The sequence below is a fragment of the Dicentrarchus labrax genome, unplaced genomic scaffold (genome assembly GCF_905237075.1).
Source record: "Dicentrarchus labrax unplaced genomic scaffold, dlabrax2021, whole genome shotgun sequence".
NCBI classification, from domain to species: domain Eukaryota; kingdom Metazoa; phylum Chordata; class Actinopteri; family Moronidae; genus Dicentrarchus; species Dicentrarchus labrax.
Genome location: NW_026136708.1, coordinates 22649102 through 22666869, shown reverse-complemented (window position 1 = coordinate 22666869; position 17768 = coordinate 22649102). Strand labels below are relative to the sequence as shown.

Below are 17768 nucleotides of genomic sequence, written 5' to 3'. Positions count from 1 at the left end.
TATATATATATATATATATGTGTGTGTGTGTGTGTGTGTGTGTGTGTGTGTGTGTGTGTGTGTGTGTGTGTGTGTGTGTGTGGTATTATAGCAGCTGACTTTAATGATCATTGAGAATAGGTGTTTTAAAAATGTATTAAAAGCTATATTGTTTATGCTGCTTTACGCTGACGATGAAACTTAAAGTCATCCCATAATACCAAAGTCATGTGAAGTGGGCCAATGTTTGTGCAGTAGATTACATTTGACTAAATAAACCAGTTTTGCTCATTTAAGCTGATAACATGTTCACAATAGAGCATTTAAATGCCTGGTGAGTGCTTTTGGTAATTTGGTGAACTCATTAGAGCTTTTAATTCATTTTATTACGTCAACATATTAAATAAAAACTGTAATGGCATGGCCGGTTATTCAGTTTGAAATATAAAATAAAATAAAAAAATGTGTGTATCATTAATCGTATTCAATAAATATTTACAGTAGCACTCATTTTGTGCATTATAAGCTCATTTAAACCATTTTGATAAACATTACATAATTTCTAAATGGGGGCATCATAATCAATTTTAATATTTTGCTCTGTGTGAACCTTTTGTGGATCAATGAGCAGTTTTAATCATTCATACTTTCACTTTTGCAAACAAGGTGTAAAGTGATGTCATGCCATGTTTTTGATCATGTGCCACGTGGGTGGGTGGGTGGGTGGGGGGGGTTTAATTTGAAAGCAGAATCGCTTCTTTCCGGTCCAATCAAGAAACTTAACTTCACGTTTGGCGTAAATGACGTCATCACGCTGGGGGGGGTCCTGCAGCAGCAACTTCTACAACAGCTGGAGTTCAGTTTGAATCCTGTGAGGTGGCAGTGTTGGTCAAAGTGTCTGCAGCATGGAGTTTGTCTAGTGTGATCAGTAGGATCAATAAAGTGATTGATTTATATTTTATATCAAATTATCTGACTCTGAGGAAGTAACTGGTAACTACAGCTGTCAAATAAATACACAGAGAGTGCAATAGTGGCTCAATTGTTTGAAATGTACATTATAAATACACGACCACAAACGTAGCGGACACGGAAGGGGATGTAGCTCAGTGGTAGAGCGCATGCTTTGCATGTATGAGGCCCCGGGTTCAATCCCCGGCATCTCCAGTGGTTCTTTTTCTCCCCACGACCACAAACCTTATATATATTAAAATAGTGATTAACCAACCGTTCAAAAAGGCAAATATTATATTTATATTTTGTACTTTTGTGTTTGTTTGTTTGTTAATATGTAACTCGCTATAATCGTGACGCAGATCACCAGCTTTGGAAACACGAAGCCTACAAAACGCTTTATAAAGACTGGATCCCAGATTCAGCTCACACACACACACACACACACACACAGACTTTAGTCTTGAATCTACATACATATATTGCTGTATTGTCAATGATAGCTAATAAGATATTAATTAAAAACGGACCCGTTACAACTACACGTGGCGTCTTTAAGGAAAAAAACGCCACTAGCAGCCCCAGTTATAGTCACGATATCCAGCGTCACCTCGAATAGCCTTAATACTGTCACTTGTTTTTAATCTTTGGACTAAAATACATTTTGTCGACACAAAACAACGCAATGGACTCATTCTTGAGAGCAGCTGACATTTCCCACAGTTGTAAACGCACCACGGAGCCCCGCCCCCCGCCCTCAGCGGTAACTAAGGAGATCACGGAGCCCCGCCCCCTCAGCGGTAACTAAGGAGATCACGGAGCCCCGCCCCCTCAGCGGTAACTAAGGAGATCCCAGTTCTGTTTACTACAAAGATGTCCTCCTTGCTAGCTGCTATCTTGGCGCTGCTCAACTAAAAAAATGGCCTTAATCATCTAAAGATTCCTTAATCTCCACACTAACAACATTCTTCCCGGTACGAGCTTCCTAAAGACTTCCGAAAAATGCAACTGAAGCATCTGAAGACGCTGTTAACCCCGCAGGTGAGTTCAGGGACAGGTTAGCTTTAACGATGCTAACTGTGTATAAAGAGTGTGACTGTGTAACTGATACCAAATGAGATCAATCTGGAGCAGTTACAATCTTCGTCATGAGCCCCTGTCGTTACAGAACGGGGTTTAAGGTTTGGTGAAGAGGCTTCAGCTGGTTTTCACCTCGGTGCTGTTCTTGTTTTTCTCGGTCTTCTTCAGGAGGGTGCGGCCAAAGTGACCTGTCTCACCTGGGCACCGAATAACACCAAGTTCGCTGTTTGCACTGTGGACAGAGTGGTGCTGCTGTACGATGAGCAGGGAGAGAGGAGAGACAAGTTCTCCACCAAACCCCTGGACTCCAAGGTGAGACTGGAAGGGGGCAGTGTGAGTGGAAAGGAGAGCAAAAGAGGATTTAAAAACAGCTCACACACACAAGAAAATGAGACAACTACTGAGGTACAACCTCGCTTATGACTCTGTCGTTAGAAAAAGGATCAAACTATAGATTAATGGCAGTAAAAACACACAGATATTTACTGTACAGGTGTGCATAATGAACCTGCGTTGTTGTTGTTGTTGTATTAATAATCCTGATTTTATTTGTAAAGCTCTTCTCAAGCTTGAGCTCAAAATGCTTTCCAGATTAAAAGATATGCAACAACAGAAATTACAGTAAGAAACCGAGAAAGTAAAAGCGCTCAGATATACATATAAAAGAAAGACAATAAAGCACAATTACACATTATTATCACACGAAAAAAAATCTAAACTGCACCAGCCTTCTTTCTTGAAAGGGATTACGTCGAATACTTTAAGTAAAATTATCTTAATTTTAGTTAAAGTTAAAAAAGACATTCTTGATCAAGTAGCTTTAGTAATTTAAAGTGACTTAATTCTGTCATTTTTATTTGTTCTGTGAAAACACAACACCCGGTAAAAGCTGCTTAATCGAGAAGTTTGTGTTACTTAAAGTTAAAATAATAAATAAATAACTTTATCAGGAGAGGTTACCAGTGCAGGTTGTGTGTGTGTGTAATAATAAAATGTGTGTAATCTTTTGTCAGTATGGAAAACAGAGCTACGTTGTCAACGACATGGCGTTCTCACCGGACTCCACCAAAATCGCCATCGGCCAGTCGGACAACATCATCTTTGTGTACAGAATCGGAGAGGATTGGTAATGTCCCGCGGCCCGTCTCTCCCGTATTAAAACCTCATCCTGTTATCTGCGTCTATGCGTGAAAAACTGATTGTTGTCAATGTTATTTTCTCTCCCAGGGGCGACAAGAAAGCCATTTGCAACAAATTCGTTCAGACGGTAAGTTAAACACAAGCAGACACTTTGTTTAGCTGTGTTGGATATACCACTGTATGTATTGTTTGTTTAATACACAAGATATTTGGCCATTTCACAGATGTTTTAGTGGATTTGAGGACATATAAGGCTGAAAAGGGATCAAGTGTTTCATGAAGATTATGTTACAAAGAAATCTGCATATTCTGTCTAGTTGTAGCTGCTGTTTTAGAGAAGGAAGTTTCAGTTTCTAACTTTCTAAACATCCTCGTAACGCTTTGATTCTCTGTATTGCAGAGTGCTGTGACTTGCTTGCTTTGGCCTGCAGAGCATGCAATTGTTTATGGATTAGTGGATGGCAAGGTAAGTCTGCAGCATGTTCTCACCTCCCATCTGGAGTCATTATGTTAATGGTACAGGTTATATATATTTCCTTTAGGTGTTATAACTGGTAGGAGTATTACAGGAGTATCAGCAGGAGTGATTGAAGTACTGGGGCAATTCTGTAATATGGAAATAGAAACAGAACAGTTTCAATAACTGCTGTCAGCCTTAATGCAGAAATATCAGCATTTAAAAGCAGTTTTTTGGTCAAAAGATAGATTAAATTGTGTATGTTTAAATCATTTTAATGTTCTTTTGTTCCCGTAGGTTCGACTGGCCAACACTCAGACCAACAAGTCATCAACCATCTATGGCACCGAGTCCTGTGTTGTGTCACTGGCATCCAAGTAAATGCATATTCATATGTAATTATGACCCACAGTTAGTGTAAGGGGCTGACTGGACTGTCTCAAAATGTCAAGCCACAAATGATGTACTTGTTTATTGTTTTCTTCTGTGGTGCACTCAGTCAGTGTTATTTGTTCTGTGTCAGTGTCTCTGGTAAAGGTATCCTCTCTGGCCACGCCGATGGGACAGTGGTGCGTTACTTCTTCGATGACGAAGGTTCAGGGGATTCTCAGGTACCCACATCCTCACCGATCCTATTATGTACATTTTCCTGTCTTACATTTTAATTAATTACATGCTGTATTTATCACACACTCTGACACACAGGGTAAGCTGTTCATGCACCCGTGCCCACCCTACGCTCTGGCCTGGGGTGCAAACGGCATCATGGTGGGCGGCTGCGACAAGAAGGTGGTGGCCTACAGCAGAGAGGGTCACGTCCTGCAGACCTTCGACTACACCCGCGACCGGACGGAGAGGGAGTTCACCGTGGCCGCCACCAGCCCCGGCGGGCAGTCTGTTGTGTTTGGCAGTTACGACCGGTCAGTATATGTTCTCTCAGTTGATATACAGACAGTACGGTGGTACCTGTCAGCTCATCACTGTGTTAATGTGAGTAAATTTAATGTAAGCAAGTGCTTTTTAGTACCTCAGAAGTTGTTCCTCTTCCTGATGTCTCACCAAGGTTGCGGGTGTTTAACTGGGCTCCCAGGAGAAGTGTGTGGGATGAAGCCAAGCCTAAAGAGATTCTCAACCTCTACACCATCACCAGCTTGGCCTGGAAGAAAGACGGATCTCGTCTCTGTGCTGTAAATACTTTATCCGTCGCATTATTTTAATCCAGAGTGTGACTTTTAAGTGTTGTTTTGCCTTTTCCTCTTTACTTCGTCTGTGGAGATTTGCAGCAATGTGCGTACATGGAGTATTCTGGTCCCTCACATAAGCTTGGTTTTAGACTTAAAGGTCTATTGTGTAACATGTAGGTATAATTTAGGTATAATTACCTGAAAATCACCTGAAAATGTATTTATTGTGTCTGTGTGTTCTGTGTTCTCAGGGAACTCTGTGTGGAGGAGTGGAGCTGTTTGATTGCTGCTTGCGGAGAGCCATCTATAAAAACAAGTTTGAGATGACCTACGTCGGCCTGAGCCAGGTACAGACAGACGCAACCACAAAAATAGAAAAAATGAATCAAGTTATTTGTCTTGACCACAAAAAGGCAGTATCTGTAATTGCACAGACAATAAGTAGAACTACCAGCCCTCACTTTGTTTTCCTTCCACTTGCCAATTACCAAACTGAAAATATAAAGTTACAATAATTCAGATTTAATTAATTTAAGTGCAAAAAAACAATCCAGTAGCTCAGTTTCCTAATTAAGAAAGAGACAGCGTAAATTAAGATTTTGGAAACAATTATCCAGCACTTGTTTAGCTACGGTATCTTCTCATTCTCTAATTAATTGATGCATTTCAAAGGAATTTTCAATTAAACATATGAACGGTCTTCGGACCAAATTCAGAATGAAAATGAGCCGTATGTCTCACAGGCGTGTGAATTAAAGTGGTTTCCAACAATGTTTTGTGTGACGGTCGTGTGATTACTTAATTAATATGTTAATATGTTGTTTGTATATCTGGAGTGTTGTAACGAAAATAATTTCCCCCTGGGATTATTAAAGTATTTCTAATTCTGATTCTGATTACAGCAACAAGTTCCTTATCTCCTGGAAAAGCTTATATTTTATTTTATTATTTGTAATAAAAATAACTTAAGAACTGTGACAATCCCACAGAATAATAATGCTGGAGAAACACAACTGATATAAATGTGCAAAAATGGCCTTTGAACTCAATCTAGGATTTTCTGATTAACAAAATAAAATGAATTAAAGCATGAGTTGAGTTTGCGACTGGTTTAAAAAAATAAAGATACAAATTAAAATTGATTATGGTGATGATTATTATTATAATTGAGAAATTCATCCTAGCAGCTAATGAGACAGCTTGATAATTACATTTGTAATTATGTAATCAAGAATTCAACAGCGTTTTCTTTCTTTCCTGTTTGGAGTGAGTCTGCCGGCTGATCCATAGCATGTAAATACACTTAAGACCATCGTCAATGTAGTTTTATTGTGCTGATTGTGCCTTATTATCTGCAAAATAGGAATCAAAAAGTATTCATTTCATGTGTCTTATTCTCTCTTTTTTGGCCCTTTTATCCACTTTTTTTTCTTCCTCCTCCTCTAGGTGATAGTGAAGAACCTCTCCACAGGAACGCGGGTGGTCCTGAAGTCCTATTACGGTTATGAGATAGAAGAAGTGAAGATCATGGGCAAAGATCGCTACCTGGTGGCTCACACCTCCGATACGCTTCTGCTGGGCGACCTGCTCACAAATAAACTGAGTGAGGTAGGACTTAAAGGGTCACCTCACCGAAATCACAAAAAAACAAACGTATATTCTCACTTTCTTTCAGTGATATCTAGTGTGGAGTTTATCTGCTGAGGTTTTGAATACGGATGTTCAAAGAAATTCCACATTAGACTAGTACAACTTGTCTGAAAGTAAGAAATCAAACAGAAAACTGTCCAAATGGACCACAATTTAAATCGATAAGTTTGTGTGTGATCAGAATCAGAATCAGAGTTTACAGCCTACATTTTCGTACAAACACTTCCAATCTGCGTTGTTTTTTTTCTTTGTCGTGTTGTTTTGTTTTGCTGTTGTCTTTATGTTCCTTTAGGTGTACGAGTATGTATCCCTTTGCCCTTGTGTAATTGACATTCAAGAAAATATAAATTATAATTATTATTATTATAACCAACTAGTATTCCTGGTGCCAACTAGAGAGCATTGACTAGATAACTAATCGTGCACATCTCTAGTTATGATATATCTGCCTCTGACATGTCTGCCTCCATCCTAAAAGCATTGAAAAATGTCATTTGGAAAAACGTGCCTTTGACGAAACCGTGTCCCAATTACTCTGAATAATCAGAGACTTCACTATGAACAAGTTCTGCAGTAGGTCCATTGAAAACAAGTTTGTGTCAGATCACACATACATGGTTTCCTTGTTTTTTCTGTCTCACAATAAATGGAAGTCGACTGTTCACTATGTATAATTTGCAGTAAGTGTTGCTCTAATGTTTAAATTGAAGCCTTTACTCTGCTGCCTCTCTCTTTAGGTGCCATGGCCCGGTTCTGGAGGAAATGAAAAGTTCTTCTTTGAAAATGAAACGGTGAGTACACGCAGTGTGTTTTTTGGCAACGTGAAGGTAATTATTAAGAAGGCAGTTGTGAGGGACATCTACCTGTTACGACACTACTTGCTATGGAGAGAAAGAACTGTGTAATATAATTATACTTCCGTTACAGCAGGAGTGTTACAGGTGTCGTCATGTCTTGTGTCTTACATTATATGGCTACCAGCTCCCATAACACTGCTCCCATTATAATTCACCCTACTGTGTTTTTATTGTATTTCAGGTGTGTATGATTTTTAATGCTGGGCGAGCTGAGCCTGGTGGAATACAGCAACAATGACATCCTGGGATCAGTCAGAACAGAATTTATGAACCCTCACCTCATCAGGTAGGTCTTATTAAGTTGGTTCAGTAACACCTCAACAGGTTTGTCTCGATCCAAAGAACCAACTGATTTGTATATATTGAGAGAATTGCTCATTTTACTGATCCATTGAATGTCAGAAGTGTTAAAATGCCAAATGAAGCTATTTTAACAGCCTAAATAACAAATGTGCAGTAAAAGGTTTCAGCAATGACTCAAATTACCTGACACAACTTTACAGGAATAATAAACCCCCAAATTGAATAAAGTCACAATTTAGCATTTTATAATAGCCATTTCTAAATATGTATTTACCAATTTCGTGTTGTTAAAACATAATTTACCTATTACTACTGTCTTTCTGACACAAGATATTATCTGCAACACTACAATTGGAAGGAGACTGTTAATTAAATACAATAAATGTTAATTTAAAAAAGTCTTTTATCCTCTGTATCATTTTTAATCTAAGTATAAACACCTAAAAATGCCAATTTAGCATAAACAGAGTTCCAATAAACTGCTCACACTTATGTCTTTGAATAAGTTTGACCGCCCTAATCATTCCTAATAAGCAGTTTCCCGCTCTGTCCATTAGATGGGTGTATTGAGCTGTGCAGAGACCCCAGATATCATTAAAGTGAGGCTTCAAGAGAGTCAGCGAGACTAGTCAGCAGGCAGCATCCATGTTAAAATATTCAGCCCTGTCAAAAGTGTCAGGACTGACAGTTCCCGGGTGACTGACTAATGGCCGACTGCTGTTGAGGCCAGCAGGTTTTCAGGATGCTCTGACTGCTCCTCGCCTCTGGCTGGACACTGTAGCATGACAACATCATGATCAGGGGTGTCCTGGGAATTCAAGTGTGATGAACAGCAGCTGAATTATCACGCTGAGCTGATGTCGGATTTAAAAACGTACATGTTGAAATGTTAAGTTCTGTTACTGTGACCAGTATTCTTTTACTAAAAGTGTGTTTGTGTGTGTGTGTGTGTGTGTGTGTGTGTGTGTTTTTGTTCGTGTAGCGTCCGACTCAATGAGAGGAAGCAGAGGGGAGTCGAAGACAACAAGAAGCTTGCATATCTGGTTGATATAAAGACCATTGCTATTGGTAAGACTGTGTGTTTGTGAAAGGAGAATTTGTGGATGGGAACATGACTATTGTAGCCTATTGTCTAATTAAAATTCTGAGTTAAGGTTTAACCTCCTGTAGTTTTCAGCTAAAATGTCTGATTTCTAATAATTTGTACTGATATTCAATCTTAAAGGTCCACTATTCTCTGACATAACATACTTAAAAACAAAGCTTTGGTGGTTTTACTGCTTTAAAGGTGCAGTGTGTGACGTTTAGGAGGATCTACTGGCAGATTTCATTGGTTTTATAATCACCTGAAAATAAGAATTTTGTTACCTTTTAAAATAAGCCGTTATTCTAAGGCGGGTCCTCTTCTGGCGGAGTCCGCCATGTTGAACCACCATGTGTCTACAGTAGCCCAGAAAGAAGAAGAATCGTGTTATGGCTGTTTGTGTTTTTCACGAGTTTCGTGGCCACCGTAGTTTCTCCTACATACTTCCTTAAATACCAAATGTGGTTTTAAATCTGCAATGGGTGACAAGTTTTTAATTCCACGCCAAGAATAGCTTGGTGAGTAACTTTGCAGTACCTGACCAAGTAATAGTGAGTCATCGGTTTCATCTACATCTGTTGCAGATTAACACGTTCATTTTGCACCGTGGGATTGTGAAATGTCTTTTAATTGGAGAACAGCTTCAGTCTGCAGCTTTTTGAGCACTGTAGGATTCTGATGATGCTGCCATTATCATTATTATAGACTGTATTATGATTACTCGCCATGATAATATTAAACTCCTGAACTGTCTACAACTATAATAATTGCAATCACATCAATTGAATTGTATCATTTCCATTGAGTGGACCACACTGACTGGATCGTATTACATTTTAATTAAAAAGTTGATGTACGTCTGATATATCTCCAGACTAATAATATCACCTTGATCCCAGTGCAGGTAAGTTTTTAAAGTAAAGAAACTGCTCACTCTGCCTGATGGAATCAATAATGATTATATAATGACTGGCTGGTTTCTAATCTTGAACTAAAGGCCAATTTTAGCCAGATACATTGTCACGTTAGCAGTCTGACTGCTGCTCAGTTAAGCTGTTTTTTTTTTACCTTCCCACCCCAGTGGACTTGGCCGGCGGCTACAATCTGGGAACCATCAGCCACGACTCCAAGATTGACTGGCTGGAGCTCAACGAGACCGGACGCAAACTGCTGTTCAGGGACAAGAAGCTACGGGTGAGAGTGAAACCTCAGCACCCTGAGGGATTGTAAGAGAGGAGAAACAACGGGAGAGAGGCCTAAAGGCAGAGAGGACAAATGATAGACAAGATGATGATTAGTAAAGTAGTAAAGTAAAGTAGAGGAATCTGCACCTCGTTTTGGGCCATGTCTAAAGTTATAGCCATGTCCATCACCCAAAATGTCTCTTGTCGCTTATTGTAGAGCCGTGTTGGTCGTCCAAGTGATGTGAAAGGAATTCAGAATAAATGTGGATGCACTTCACCACTGGGGTTAGAGAACTTTATTGCCAACCCATTCATATACAGGCACAGAGTGGGGACGAGATGTTGTTTCTGTGGGGCATTTAAAGGTTATATATGCAAGATTTTAACATTAATATATAACAGCAACAACTATTTGGCACGTGCATTAGTTAGTGTTTTCTCATCTACGTCGCTGAAGTAAGGATTTATTTCGTCCAAACCAGAGTTGGTGATTGTTGGAACAGTGGAAATACTAACAAAGATGGTTTTGTTGATTTCGTTTCACTTTGAGTGAAGTTACGATATTCTGTGAGGTGTTTTTTGTCCATGGAGTCTGTTTAAACAACAAGGATCTTACTCTTTATCTGGTCTGGTGAACCGCCCATTTGTTTCGGTCTAAGACGCTGGTTAGTGCGACAACTAGTGGCCACAAATGTCGTGTATAGAACCTTTAACATTTAAGCTGTGTGAAGAAGGTTGACGACGTAAGGTGCCAAAAGATAACAAGTGCAAAGAAATGATTGTTTATGTCCTGTAGTGCAGGACCAGGAGCCATGTAATATGCCTAAAGAAGTAACATGACCCAAAAATTGTCAACTATCATTCACCCAAAAATAGATAAATGTTTGTCTAGCGAAAATAGTTTTTTATCCCGTTAATTATGTTTCAACTCCGACAATACCCCCGGGTTGGGTTATGTTAAAATGGACCTAACTAAAGTTTTCAATTAAATAACTACATTTGTTACTCACATACATTGGTTGAATACTTAAAATCATAAAAGCTCCCTCACTTTATTCTTCGTTGTTCTGAAATGACCAAATACAGAGATGGAAAAAGAAATAACACTTTTCTAATAACGAAGAAATGTCAAGCAGATTAAAACCACCTCACCTGTGTTGTAGCCGAAACTGTTCAAACCCAACACAAAATCTTTTCTGGTGTTTTTTTTTCTTTTAAGTTTGAGCACACAGTAATAACGGAAAAGGCACAGCGTTGTGATTTTCGGCGATGCTCTTCATTTGTTTTCCTCCATTGATTTCAGTGGAGAAACGTACAATTCGCTTTCTCCACCCCAATACCAAATTAAAACAAACATTTATAAAAGCTCTCAGTTTTGTTCTGTTCTGTGCTCGGCGGTGCTGAGATTCACAGTCTGCGGGATGAGAGTGGCAGGGAGCTGTTGTCAGTTGTTGCCCCGGGGTAATGAAACAGTTTGATGTTCAAGCCCTGGGGGAGGGAGAGGGGGAGACATGGAGAACTCTGGTAATTGGAAATCCCTGAGTGGCTTCACATTTTTTTTGCTGCACTTGCATTGGCACATAAAGACATTTAAAGATTTTTTTAAATATAAATTAGTTTTTTTTTTCCCCAGGTACAAATGTAGAATGTTTTCAGCATGTGCAGAATTAACTTTACTGGGACAGGTTGTGAAATATTTATGTATGGGCACAAGTGACTTTGGTAAGAACTCCAATATGCAAAGGATGGAAAGTTTGAGGGTAATTAAAACCAGAAAAATCTCAAATCTGTCTCCCTGTTTTTAAACGCTGTAAAGTTTCGTGGTTCTCTTCAGATAGAAATCCTTACTTTAAACTGTTTCTTCTCCATGAAACCTAGTTAAAACTATATATTTTTTATTTGATCCACATGCTAGTAAATGCTCCTATTCATGTCACTACTCAGAAATTGTACCTTTAATTCAGTACTGATGGCGCATAAAGATTAGATGTGCAGCACCATGCCATCGGCCTATTGAACGGATATAGAAATGCAACTGAACATACTCAACAGACTGAAAAAGATTTATATTATTTCACATTTTGGGTTATTCACGTTCATAGCACGTATTCATTGCACTTCCCATCAGTAAGAAATCATAAAAAGTCAAGTTGTGTAACAAATGTTTCTTTAATTGAAACTTGCTTTCAAGTGAACTTATCAACAGGCTGCTCTTCCTCATTGCATTAAAACTTGGCCAGCTGAGCCCCAGGGTGAAACTATAGCTGGAGCATTATTAAAAATGGTGGTGGTGGTGGTCGGGGGGGGATATTAAGGTAGCTGATTACAACAGCGGGCCGTCTCTCATACACTCCCCATACATATTAAGTGCTTGGGGAGCCACTGTAGCTTATAGAATATACATAATCTCAGCTCATCAGAGTAGAATAGATTGCTACTGTGAGTATTCATATGGAGCTGGTGGAAGCTAATCAACTTTGTTTGAGCCAAATGAGTTAAGCAATGTAAACTTCAACTTTCAGAGAGAGGGAATTGGTAAATGTATATAATAATCTCTGGGTTTACTACTAAACAAAATCAGCCTACATTAACAAGAAGAAACATAGTCGAATACTTCCATCTTGATATAGTTATCTTTCTATAATATTTTTGGACATTTTTGCACGTTTTCTTGCCGAGAAAATTGTTTGTTTGTTGGATTGTTTCGTCAGTGGACTGTGCTGCAGGAGGAGTTTCAGTCAGACCTGTAGCAAACACTGTCACTACTGCAGCAACAGCAGCTCATCAGCTCAAAATGGGACAATCTCGATTTTAGCTAAAGCTTAAATCAACTTAAATGAATGAATCATCTTTAATTAGTTAATCTATGCATCAATTGTATGCCACTTATCTGGGTCTGAGTGGCAAATTAGTTGTATCATTGGACATTATTGCCGCATACTGCCGGGAAGTACTGAAAAAACAAGCTATAGAATATAAATAATTGTAGACCATATTGCCCCCAGCCATTCTTAAATTTAACTCTATAAAGGGGAAACAGCTCGTCTGACTGTATCCAACAACATCAGCTGTTTGTACAGACATAACAAACAAGAAATGTTATTTAGTAAGCTTTAGAGGGGCTGGTAAGAGGATTTTCAGGCCAGGCTAGCTGTTTCCCCCTGTTTCCAGTCTTTGTGCTAAGCTAAGCTAACTGACTCCTGCTTCATATTGAATAGACAAATACAGAATGAGATTGGTATCGATCTTCTCATCTAACTCTCAGCAGGAAAACAAATTCCCCTGATAACTTCAGACCAACGTTGATGATGAAATTAAATTATGAAAGTGAGATTTTCTTTATCTCCCTCTCCTTCCCCCTCAGCTCCATCTGTATGATATAGAGAGCGGCGTGAAGGCCACGGTGCTGAGTTTCTGCTCCTATGTCCAATGGGTGCCGGGCAGTGACGTGGTGGTCGCCCAAAACAGAGGAAACCTCTGCATCTGGTACAGTATCGACAGCCCAGAGAGCATCACCATGTTCCCAATCAAGGTGAGTCTTTGTCCTCTTTGATTGTGTGAGTCAGGTTACATATGTACATGACTTAAAGGGTTATTAAGTATATGATTTCACAGTTAAACAGGTTATCTGTCAGATAATAATTAGGTAATTAATTGGTAGATAGGTAGATAATTGTTTTTCACAGGCTGAGTAGTTCTCCTTATGTTGAGTAAACTGACATCAATGTGCAAAATCGATGGATTTCCCCTCAAATAAAAGCAAGAGTTTCCACCTCTGGCCCATTCATTGCAGTTATTCCACTAGGTTTGCAGGTTTTTTAAAAATAGTTTCCTGTTTTTATACCCAAACCACTTGCTTTACTTTTACTTTCCTCAAGCGCTGTGTCTCCTTGTGAAGCCGACTGAGCGAGTGTTTTTAATGCTGCTGTCCTGGAGCAGTTACTTGCTCTCGGCAAACACAAGTTTTTAAAAACTTGCTTGTGGAACACTCACTGATGTTCTTATTAATAATAAAAAACGAGAGAGCAGAGAGAGCCAGACGGTCTAATGTGCTGACAAATAACAGATAGATAATGGATAAATTATTGCTGCTGTCCACATTATGTGTGGCCCATGTTTTTCATCTGTATACAGATTCTTAACTTAAACATACTACAAGGAGTTTTTAAGTGGTTATGAAACAGTCTCCGTTTAATACTGATGCCTCTATTTGATCCACATAAACAAACAAGACTGTCAGAGAGAAGATTGGCTGTTTCTATATAGTTTAACTCAGCACTGCAACGTCTGCCACCGGGTCAGATTTGGTCTGATTCCCCTCAAATTAAGATAAAACGAGGTGGTAGAAACACTGCCACGTTCAAAATGAAGTGTCTTGTTGCTGCTTTAAGTAAAAGTAGTAATACCACACTGTAAAAACACAGTACAAGTAAAAGTTCTGCATTCAGAATGTTACTTAGCCAAAAGTAATGTCATCAAAATGTAAATGTTATATAACTATAAACTACTACATATATTGATTATTATTGCTGATACGTAAAGGTGTAAGCAACATTTTACTGTTGTAGTTGGTTGAGGTGGAACTAATTTTAACTATGTTATAGTCCGTTGGGTAGTTCATTCAGTGCATGATGATCATATCTTCTGTATGTCAAATCTTTACCTGTAAAGTAATTGGTACTATAGCTGTTGTAGAGTTCAATACGTACAAAAGTACAATATTTCCCTCTGAACTGTAATGAAATAAAAGTATAAAGTGATGGAAATAATACCTCAAATTTTAGCTCAAGTGCAGTAAATGTACTCGGGTTTATTCCACCACTGGAGCATCTCTAATTCAGGTTTAACCTCTCTTTGTCAGGGAGACATCGTGGATCTAGAAAGGGCTGATGGGAAGACAGATGTGATCGTGACGGAGGGTGTCAACACTGTGACGTACACACTGGACGAAGGCCTCATCGAGTTTGGTACCGCCGTGGACGACGGGGATTACGACAGGTGAGCGTAGCCTCTCGCAGATTGGCCCGTCACTGTCATTATCGTCGAGTTGAACATCCATCCGGCCTTCCGACTACTCGCTGCTTTTCTGGGTCGGAGTCACAGTGACAGCAGGGCGAGAAAGAACAGGCCAGATGTCCTTTTATCCAGCAGCTTCCTCCAGCTCTTCTCGAGGGTTTCCTCAGAGCTCCAAGGCCAGCTGGGAGATATAATCTGTGCGTCGTGATTTGAGCACCTCCAAAATGATGCCTCCTTATCAGATGCTGTGACTGACCTCTCTCAGTGTGGAGGAGCAGCAGCTGAACTCTTCACTGTGGCTCTGAACTGCCACCTTTCAGAGGGTGTTGGTGACTCGTACTTGTCTTTCTGATAAGAGGGTTGACTGTGGTTGAGACAGCGTATCTGGAAGCTGTGAAAAAGCTTTTAATTTAGTATTAAAAAGTCTTAAATTTAGTTTTCAAAAGTCTATTTTTCTCTCGCCCAGGCAGCAGTGTCAGTGGAAATATTTTTGTATCTGATTGGAGTCTGTTGGGAGACGATTTACATCTATAAACTAAAAGTTGGATTATTTCTACAGTCCACTGTGCTGCAAGCGGCTGTTCAGTTCTTTTGTATTATGTCATACCGAAAGCAAACACCGTTGCTTACTTAAATTAATTAGTTATTTATTTAGTTATAATTTCAATAAATCCATCCATCCATTAAATTGATTAATCCGCCCAGCCATTTTCTGCTGCTTAGCCAGGTCCAGGACACATATCATTTGATTACATATGTATATATTTTGTTTTATTTATATATTATCATATATATTGAAAAAAGTGTTGGTTTTCCATCACACTTTCACACTTTTGCACAAGTTGCAGAGGTATGGAAAAGTAAAAGTAAATTTAACTTTGTGGACCCCACAGAAAGCCTGCGAGAGGACGAAGGATTACAGATAAAGCGAGAGCGTTGATTGTGACTCAATTGTCTCTTTACAGGGTTTCTATTCTTTAAAATTCTGTCGATGCCACAAAAACACTTTGCCGCTACCTCGAGGGCAAAGTGTCAAACCTGCCACTGACTGTTGAATAAAACCAAGTGTCTCCAACATTTACACAACCCTGCTGCTGTTCTCATACTGCCTCTGCAACACACAATACCAGTGACACTGTTTGTTGTGTCATATTGTGCATTATGGTCTGAATTGCTTCCTGATTGTAAATTACTGTATTTACTTCTCTGTGTGTGTGTGTGTGTGTGTGTGTGTGTGTGTGTGTGTGTGTGTGTGTGTGTGTGTGTGTGTGTGTGTGTGTGTGTGTGTGTGTGTGTGTATTTTATGTGCTGACAGAGCCACAGCATTCCTTGAGACTCTGGAGATGTCACCAGAGACTGAAGCCATGTGGAAGACGCTCAGCAAGCTGGCTCTAGAGGCTCACCAGCTGCACATCGCGGAAAGGTCAGCGAGACACACACACACACACACACACACACACACACACACACACACACACGCACACACACACACATACGCAAAACCTTGCAAGCTAATATTTGTGTCTCTGAAATAATTACATTCTGTATCAGTCATCATTGTAACTGAGACTTACCTTTGTGACTGAAGAGGAAACATCAAGGACACCCTGGTCACCTAGAGTGAAAAAGCACACTTTTGGACATACACACACTCACACACTCACACACACACACACACACACACTCACTGTAGATGACTGTGTGTCCCAGCATGACTTCCCTCTCTAACTTCATTAATCATCAAAGATTTCTAATTTTCTATCATAAGCATTTTTCTCTCTCTCTGTCTCTCTGTCTCTCTCTCTCTCTCTCTCTCTCTCTCTCCTTCTATCTTTTATTTCTCTGTGTTTTGAGAAAACTTTTCAAATTTGAATTCTCTGTCATTAATAATGCATATGCTGTTCGTTAGGCATCGGCTTGATTTGCATAAATCATGAAATCGGGGAAAGAAACGGTTTTGTCTGGAGTGGGTAATGTTAATGAGGGAGGGAAGCGAGAAAGAGTCAGACAGAAGGAGGGGTTTTTTTTTTTCTTCTTTTTAACTTTTTTTTTCTTTCATGACTTGTTCATTAATCTGATGCAACTGTTCAGAGGGAGTTGGTAATAAAGTGGCCAAATGCTAAGATGTGCTTTTTCATTTCTTAGCCCCTCAGACTGCAGTGTATCTAAAGGCTAATTAGACAAAAGCTCTAATTTATCTCCGTGAACAGATATTCAGAGCTTTGACCAGCCGCTGTTACCTTCTAACTTCGTCTCAACTTAATATTTCTTGTCTTTGTGTTTCCTTCTTTTTGTGTACTCGCTCACTCTTTCTTTCCCGTTTTCTTTTCCAGGTGTTTCGCTGCGTTAGGGGACGTCTCGACTGTACGTTTCCTCCACCAAACGAACCAGATTGCCGACAAAGTTTCACAGGAAATGGTGTGTTTCATGTCAGCACAGATACAACAGTACAGTACATCTGCACACTGACCATTAAAGAGTATTGAGGGCGGTGCTGGTTAGCGATGCTCTGATACTATTTTCCTTTCTGATACCTGAACTTTGTGTATCGGCCGATTCTGTGCACCGATCCGATACATGTGCATTGAAAGAAAAATATATATTCATTATTTTTTAACATGGGTATACTACTAAGCCTGTATGATTGTTAGCATTGTTGTATGGCCCAATTCAGGTTAAACCCTAACATCAGAGTAGGTCATGAATCAAGAATGGCAAACGGGACACTACTGGAAGTAGCAGGGTCCCGTTTTGGGGCTAATAAATTACGGGGCGATACCCAGTACCACATTTTAGGCAGTATTGGAGGAATACTCTGGTGCTAATATTGTTGGATTAACTACACTGATACTCATCAGCTGTAAATTTGGATGTTTTGAC

The 17768-nt window shown here is 39.5% G+C and overlaps 1 protein-coding gene and 1 non-coding gene across 2 annotated transcripts in view; both read left to right on the top strand.

Moving 5' to 3' along the window:
* The first annotated feature begins 1074 nt into the window (after window positions 1-1074).
* On the top strand, window positions 1075-1146 carry trnaa-ugc (transfer RNA alanine (anticodon UGC)). The gene has a single exon. It is a non-coding gene; the product is annotated as a tRNA-Ala (tRNA).
* A 620-nt stretch (window positions 1147-1766) lies between these two features.
* ift172 (intraflagellar transport 172) overlaps window positions 1767-17768 on the top strand; it is a 42850-nt gene continuing 26848 nt past the window's right edge. The window contains 20 exon segments of the mRNA XM_051409981.1: window positions 1767-1974; window positions 2182-2325; window positions 3027-3139; window positions 3241-3280; window positions 3554-3619; window positions 3908-3987; window positions 4134-4221; window positions 4316-4530; window positions 4674-4797; window positions 5046-5141; window positions 6241-6402; window positions 7182-7235; window positions 7483-7503; window positions 7505-7587; window positions 8587-8672; window positions 9770-9882; window positions 13237-13404; window positions 14734-14870; window positions 16204-16311; window positions 17222-17306. Of these exon segments, the coding sequence (XP_051265941.1) occupies window positions 1936-1974; window positions 2182-2325; window positions 3027-3139; window positions 3241-3280; window positions 3554-3619; window positions 3908-3987; window positions 4134-4221; window positions 4316-4530; window positions 4674-4797; window positions 5046-5141; window positions 6241-6402; window positions 7182-7235; window positions 7483-7503; window positions 7505-7587; window positions 8587-8672; window positions 9770-9882; window positions 13237-13404; window positions 14734-14870; window positions 16204-16311; window positions 17222-17306 (2022 nt within the window). The 5' untranslated portion in view covers window positions 1767-1935.